At 41.7% G+C, this 8456-nt stretch overlaps 1 protein-coding gene across 1 annotated transcript; it reads right to left on the reverse strand.

Moving 5' to 3' along the window:
- Positions 1-4034: 4034 nt before the first annotated feature.
- Positions 4035-6109, reverse strand: LOC128634924 (small integral membrane protein 32). Its single transcript, XM_053685791.1, has one exon. It carries the CDS (start codon positions 4993-4995, stop codon positions 4657-4659), a length of 339 nt encoding a protein of 112 aa, XP_053541766.1. The 5' UTR covers positions 4996-6109; the 3' UTR covers positions 4035-4656.
- Between the last annotated feature and the right edge of the window lie 2347 nt (positions 6110-8456).

An 8456-nucleotide genomic window follows, 5' to 3' on the forward strand; every position in this document is an offset into this window, starting at 1 on the left:
TGAGTACAGGTTAGCGCGAGGACAGGCTGAGAAGAGAAAGGGCGGGGCCACATGCGCACTAACAGCTCACCTTAGACTCCCCTGTCGCTCAGGGCTTCCCTAGCATTACCTGTGAAAAATAAACAAACAAATAAATAAATCCCATTGACACTGGAATAAAGTTGGTTTGACGCTGGACGTTCGATATTCGCAGAAATACGGAAATTAAGGGACCGTCTCAAAAGTTACATACGACATTGTTATACACGTTTCTAAATTCAATAGCATTTGAAAGGAATGACGACGAGTCACACAACCAACCGGAAAGTGTTCATCTAGGTGTCAGGTATGATGCACACCTTTTACATTTTTGATATTTATTAAAATGAACTATTAAATCACATTTAAATTAGACATGAATTTCACTACCGAATGGGCCCATACCCAAAATATACCATTATTTAAAGCTCAATAGCATTTGAAAGCATTCCACTCATTGTGTACAATAATATTTTGAATACTTTGTCACTTTAATATTATCTATTTATTATTGCAACAGCTTTCGCACACAACACTGTTCTGTTGTCACTGCACTATGTATCTATTGTCCTGTGTATTCGCTGTGCTGTGTATTTATTGTTCTGTGTACTTAATTGTCTCGCACTCATCTACAATGTGACATATTTTGCACTTTATGTAGTCTTGTGTACTGTACTACTTTTCTGCTATGTGTTGCACCATGGTCCTGGAGAAATTACATTTCCTTCCAATATATACAAGTTATATACAGGAATGACGGTCAAAAAATAACTTAATTGGCTTGACTAGAGCCGTAGGGGTCTCTGTTCTGTCTTGTTTACAGGCTGTTTTTTTGTGGGGGGAGGTGGGGGTTTTGTTTGTTTTTGAATTACAAAGGTTTGGATTAAATCCATTCAATTAAAGTGACTAGTCAGTGGGATAGCTGTAAGAACTAACCTTTGTAGTGGGTTTTACAGTGGGTTGTGATTTTCACCTCCGCCACTGCCTCGGGAAAAAGCATGGACCAACACTGTCTGAGGACTTATTTCTGAATCAAACACCTACAACGTGCATGTGTATGTTTTAATTTAATTCATTGTGATTGTGAAGGTGTAGTTCATTCAAGAATGCAATTTATACGTTCTTTCACAGTTACCTCCAGGGACCCGTCCAGTCTTTCACAGATAAAAAGACATCAATAATAAGCTTTCATTTGGACTTGGATTATTTTGGACTTTTGTGGAACCAAATGCAACAGCACCATCAGTGGTCATGAGAAAAATACACAGAGTGGTATGAAGAATTGAGGCTGGGACTGATTTCATTCTAGCCCAGAATGTAGATCCACACAGTCTATCAGTACCAGTCGTGTCAGGTGATTACACAGAGTGAAATGCTCCCTAGAGTTGACCTCTATTTTCACTTCACTGTCACATTTGCAACACATCATCAGATTGAGAAAGCAAGTGTGAAATACGGTGGCAGGTGTAATGAATGTGAACGAGATAGATTATTTACTCTATCATCTTTTTCCCCAAAATGCACTTGGAGGAGGAACCAATGGTAGACAGATTACACACACACTGTCCAAAGGAGTGCAATTCAAAAGGACAGAGAACATACCCTTATGTTTCGATTTTCTGTTTGAACAAGAGAGTTACAGCTTCTCTGTTGACCATAATCTTCAGAGGAAACACAGCACAAACCCTTTGTCAGGCATTACAAACTTTTATGCAATGCAGCTTTCCATCTGCCTTTAAGTGTGTGTGTGTGTGTGTGTGTGGGTGGGTGTGTGTGTGTGCATGTAATAGTTTGTTCCACATCAATTTTTTATTATGCCATCAGATGAGACTTTGTGATATAATGCATTGTTCAGCCCTAATAGTTTCATTGTCATGCTAGTGATAGATATTAGATTTTATCTTTTCTTTTTCACTCTTTCAGTTTCAGTTTAAAGACAAAATAAACACAGATTTTCACGGTACTGAGAAACCAAAAATACAAAGTCCTCTATTCGGAAGCTTTTTCTGTGTTGGGAAATTTACTGAGTGATTGTTACAAAGTTCGACCCCTGAGACTCTGTCCATAAATGTCAAATAAATGTATCCTTATGGAAAACTTTAACATGTCAATAATGATATATTTTCCTTTTTAAATAACATGCTTTTAATCCATTTATGTGGATCTTCTGCCATAAAGTCCCTGTAAACGAGTTACTATAGAAACAATAAAGTATAAGAATGAGCGCAGTAATATAAACCTGTGATGTGATTTACAGCTGCCACTACTGTCAGAGCTGCTTTTATAGAAAATGAATCAACACCTTGTAATTAATCAGATGTGAAAATTCAACAGCGCAGTGGTATAATAGTCTGTCATCCCCAAAAAGAAGACCAACATCTCCATTCTGTTACCTAACAACAACCTAATAGATGCATTGCAAACGTCAGACATCAAACATGTCTTAGCTGACTAACTCAGATTATATGTGGTTTAAGGGAACAATTGTGGGAATGTCATTTTTGGCTGAGCCTTTCCTTTCAATGATTACATAATATAAATATCTCCAGCACACTGTGTTTGCAGCATTCATGATGCTATAACAGACTATACAGCAGTTTGAGCATATTGCTAGGCCTGCATTAGATTAGATCCAAAAGGTTTATAAAAGGTATCAGTGAAACCCATCTGTTGAATCCACACAGAGGTTGATTACAGCATGTAGGTATAATCACTTTTTTTGCTAACAGCGCCATCATGTGTGAAGTCTACAAACAGCAGCCTGAGTCTCGGGTTTAAAGGCCAACACTCAACGTTCAATTATCAAACGCGGGGGTGTCCAATCTTATCGTGACAGGGCCGGAGTGGATACAGGTTTTCATTCAAACCCAGCAGAAGCCACACCTGAGTCTATTGAAAGCCAAAATCAACTGATTCAACAGGTGCAATCAGGTGTGGCTTCTGCTTGGTTGGAATGAAAACCTGCACCCACACCGGCCCTTTGCGGACAAGATAGGACAGCCCTGGCCTGTCCCTGTCAAAAACTGTTGTGTAAAACCACAAACAATCGAGGACACATTATTACGGTTTTACAAAGTTTCTAAACTGATAAATCATTTATAAACGCTCAGCTCAATTTGCTCTACAGCTCAAATAATATCTTCCACTTATTTCTTTATTCAAGACTGAAGAACATCGTACCATTCTGCTAGAGCATTTCACTAAGTGATGGTTAATCCCGACTCCAAGATCTTTGGCACACTCAGAGAGCATTGCCACTCAGCCCATGCAAATTCACTGACATGTTTTCCATGACGGTCTCTCCGTGCTTGCTTGGAAGATGTGCTGACTCAAGCCAGGCTTATTTCGGTTGCTTTGCGGTTGATGTGATTAAGTTGCCTATTATCATGGCTTCTGCACCCATTCCACCCACCTCTGCACAAAACCTCAGAAATACAGGCGCTCTCACTGGAGCACCGCTTGGCCTCGGCTGACTCTCCTCAACAGTCAGTGTTTCGGTGCTTCATCGCATTAGCTGACGTTTGGTAGGCTTTGTGAAAACAGATACCAAACACACAGAGACAGTTATGTTATTACACATGACTGATTATTGTATGCCTCTGGTTGCTGGAATATTCCCAGTCCGGGTATAAAAGGAGCCCATGCAACGTTGTATAGATTGTATGGTATATGCACACAGTGTCATTTTATTTTCATTTTTATGTTGAAATATATTGCAGTCTATTGCAGTAGGTAAGTATTTTCTGGTCAGATATCATATCTGACACCCATGTGATGGTGATGTAAGGTCAAGACTTAGATAACAGATATATTAAAGGGCTGGTTAGGGCCCATTAAGGTGTCATTGCACCCTTTAGCAATTCTGACTGATTATAATTAGAACATATGAAAACATATAAATATATAATTACTTACACATAAACATATATATATATATATATATATATATATATATATATATATATATATATATAAATTTTTTAGTTTTTAATTATTTATTTGTTTTAGTCTGAATGGCCCATCATAAAGCGTGGGCCTGGATAAATATAATTTTCTGCACCTATTCACTGGCAATTTAGGGTAATTTAGTCCAGCCTAAGCAGATATGCATCAGTTGTTGGTTAGCACGAGAGAGATGCCCTAAGAATAACAGAAAAAAAGAAGGTAGAGTGCTCGTGCATTATCTGTGATGATGATGATGATGATGATGATGATGATGATTATAATAGGCTAATGTTTCACTAGCCTATTATGATTCACAGGCTAATATTTCACAATCATTCACGCTTTTATATACTGTGTTTATTCTACAATCAGAGCCCTTAATGAACGCAGCTGATTGTACACATACGATTTAATTCTATATTTAATTCATGCAAGAAAATAACCTGCAATACATTGCAGTACACACGACATGATATAAAGTTCATGGACAGAAACGCAGTGACATTACAGTCCGCGCTCTCATGTTGAGAATACTTAAGGTTTGGAGAGGGGGACACTCAGATAACACCAGCGTCCTTTCGAATTCCTCCAAACGGCCACGTTAATCCACACGTCCCGTGGAGCAAAGCGCAAAGGCCCGCTTTCCGTTCTGGCACAAGGCATGTGCGCAGTGAACGAGCGCGCGGCCAGGTTTCATTTATACGAGGTTCGGGCCTCGCGCAGAGAGCGGTCATACGGCGTGGAGGCGAAGAACGAGTTGCGCAGTTGGCAGTTGATGAAGACGACAATTAGCAGCACGAGGAGGAAGAGCACTATGCACATGACCACGTAGGTCGTCAGGTCCGGTTTACTGAGCTCGCCTCCGCGCAGCGCGCCCCCGCCTGCGCCTCCGCGACCCGCGGGCTTCAGCAGCGCCGACACACTCACGGGCGCGTGTGAGACGTCCAGAGGAGCCGGCGCGTGCGTCTGGCTTATAGCGTCCAAGTCTCGCGCCGCCGCCGCCGTCGAATTCAAGAGCATTTGCCGGAGCATGACCGCGGAAAAACGGAGACGAAAAAAATTGATGGGGGTAAAATAATAATAAACACTGAGTTAGGCTCTAATGTAGAAATCCGCGTTCCAAAACAGACGCAGCAAAGTTACGAAATGACGCATATAGTTACCCAGAAATCCTCAAACGCATTTACGCATTAGAAATACGTGAAATTTTGCATGTTATACATTTTGCTCTTTCATGTGCAGCTGGCCTTGGGTGCGTCTCGGCCAAAAGCGCAATGGCCAAGTGGAGTCGTCGGGTCGCGGGGTGCGCATTTCACACATTTCGCGCATAAAACCAGGCGCTTGTCCTCAAAAAATTAGCGGATACAAACTCCGGCGCACATCCGATGCACACGTCGAAATCTTCCAGGAACGAATTAGCAAAGACTCGCAGTTTGTCCACGTTTCCTCATGCGCTCCGTACCGGCTGCATTCTCACCGATCCGGAAGCTGCTACCAAAAACCTCCCTTATTTTAGAAACGCCAAATTGTCAGTTTCTTCCCGCTTTCCCTGCACCTTAAAGTCACAGTGCGTCACAGACTTCTGCTGTGAATCCGCCGGAGTCACCCTGGTTAAGTTTGCGTGCTTCCACAGACGCTGGCGCGAGCGCAGTGCCACTCAGGCTCGACCGAGGAGAAGTGTGACAACGGTGGAGACGCGAAAGCACACCTCGACGGTCCTGGCTGCCTCGAGAACATCCTCGTGGGAACAATCGCAATATCTCCAGATCCGGATCAGTAACGGAATTATCCGGGACTCGTCACGGTGCTCGCTCTGGACTCTCCTTGCTGACTGTGCGCACAGGGAAGAAGGAAAACAGACTGGGCTGAAGAGAGAGAAGAGGAGGAGAGGGATGGGTAGCCTAAAGCACGTGATGCGTCTCTCCGTCCTCCAGAGGGGCCCTTCAATTTGAGAGCGAGTGAGCACAAGAATGTCAGCTGAGTGTGGAATGTCTCAGTGAAGGATGAGAGAAAGAAAGAACGGAGCTGGTATGCCTGAGTTCATGATGAGGAAAGTGTGTTTTCCTGACCTCAGGGGTGCAGTTTCCATCAGTTCATTTCTACAGGACAACTAGGTTTGTCTTCTAAAGTCTGCAGTGAAAAAATATTAAACCATTAAACAAAACAAAACAAAACAAAACAAAAAGCCATAGGAGACCCCATAGTATCAGTTAGCAACTTGTTCACTCTGTTTAAACATTCCTACAATTCGCCCCCACGCTAAACAAGACTATTATTTTCCTGTCAGTGAAGAGGACAGCTGAGGCCACACTGCTGAGGCACACGCTATTCAGCTCTCGTTATATCCCTAACACAAGAAATAGGCCTACAACACTTTTCAAATTTGAACAAACATAGGTGAGAGAGGTTTTTAATGTTTCAAGATCTAGAAAGAATAATATAATGTTAAAGGTACCTTGAAAACTGTGACATACAATATTACCATGAAATAGCTCTGTCTCTTTCTTTATTTTCTGACTCGTTAATCGGACTTGTATTTATTGCTATATATATATTTAAAAAAAAAGGTTAAACCTAACACTCAAGGGTCCGTCTGTTGTCCATCTTGGGGAATACTTAAAGGTTCTGTGTAGAACCAGACATCAGGGTGTTTCCCACGCAAATAAATGTAATGCTGGAGAGTTGGTACTTTTAATCAGTAGAAATGACCAAGGTGTTATTTACTGTAACTAACATTACAAATGATCAGCCACAGAGTTTTCCTGTAACCTGCCACCTAACACACAAGTGTATCTTTTAAATACTACTACTACTACTAATAATAATAATAATAAAAATAATAATAGTGGGACACAAAGGCTTAGTGGTCAGCACGTTTGCCTCAAACCTCTGGGGTTTGGGGTCTGAAACCCACCTCCGCCCTGTGTGCAAGTAGTTTGTATGTTCTCCCCGTGCTTCAGGGGCTTCCTTTGGGTACTCCTGTTTCCTCCACCAGTCCAAAGACATGCATTTTAGGCTGATTGGCATTTTCTGAATTGTCTGTAGTGTGTGAATGTGTGCGTGATTGTGCCCTGTTATGGGTTGGCACCCTGTTCAGGGTGTCCCCCTGCCTTGTGCCCTGAGTCCCCTGGGTTAGGCTCCAGGCTCCCCTCAACCCTGTGCAGGATAAGCGGTACACAAAATGGATGGATGGATGGATAATAATAATAATAATAGGACATGCTTTGTCACATACAGTATACATTATGGTACAGTGAAAATATTTTCAGCGATGGGGGTCAGCCATGATAGAGCACCCCTGAAGCAGACTTTTAGTTTTACTGCCTTGCTCAAGGGCCCAACAGTGGCAGCTTAGCGATGCTTGTGCTTGAACCCCCAACTTTCTATGCAAATCCATAGCAGGGCACCCTCTCCCCCTAACCCCCCTACACACACGGAACACCACCACCACCATAATAATAATAATATGGTTGGCTGTGACTCAGGTGGTAGTGCGGGTTGTCCACTAATCGTAGGGTTGGTGGTTCGATTTCCGGCCCATGTGACTCTACATGCCGAAGTGTACTTGGGCAAGACACTGAACCCCAAGTTGCTCCTGATGGCAAGCTAGTGCCTTGCATTGCAGCTCTGCTACCATTGGTGTGTGTGTGTGTGTGTGTGTGTGTGTGTGTGTGTGTGTGTGTGAATGGGTGAATGAGAACCAGTGTAAAGCGCTTTGGAACAGCTAAGGTTAAAAAAGCGTTACATAAGTGCAGACCATTTACCAGACCATTAATAATAATAATAATAATAATAATAATAATAATAATAATAATTGAGTTCAAAGCGCTTTACATGTAAATCTGAAGTAGTTACTATAAATCATGAAAATTATACATGAGTTATAAATAAGTGATCTTTAAATAGTATATTTTAGTCTGGATTTACAAGTAATTGTACAGCTATTGTGCATCGATCATTTTACCACTGCTGTATTCCAGATTGTAAAACAGATATTTTTGGTTCTAAAGTCTGATTGGCTGAGCTGTTGCAGATAAATTCATTGTAACATGAGCCCCTTCCTGGCTTTATTTTAGTGGTGATATAATGAAAGCATCTTCCACCAGCTGACCTGTGAGTACTCCACAGGATTAACAGTAGGCCTGCCACAATATAAACGGTTTGTGGGCTGTGGGTGCGGTGTCTGTGGCTGAAATGACTTCATTTAAGGCTTCTGTTTGCATTTTTACATTCCTGAAATTAGCTCTACCCCCAGTCTGAACAGAGCTGTCATCTTTTCCTCATAACAACAGAAGTATACATACATCATTTCAGCAGTAGCAGCCGTCAGTTTGGGTATAGGTGAAGACTTGTCAATATTGCAATTGCAATTCAATTCACAGGCAGCAGAGGGCACTTCAAAATTACAAACAGCTCCTTTAATGTAAAAAAAAAAAGCACATAGTTGTCATAAACATTACATTAGACATGCTTAGGAATGAACAGTACAAACA

Source organism: Ictalurus punctatus, chromosome 14, assembly GCF_001660625.3.
Source record: "Ictalurus punctatus breed USDA103 chromosome 14, Coco_2.0, whole genome shotgun sequence".
NCBI classification, from domain to species: Eukaryota; Metazoa; Chordata; class Actinopteri; order Siluriformes; family Ictaluridae; genus Ictalurus; species Ictalurus punctatus.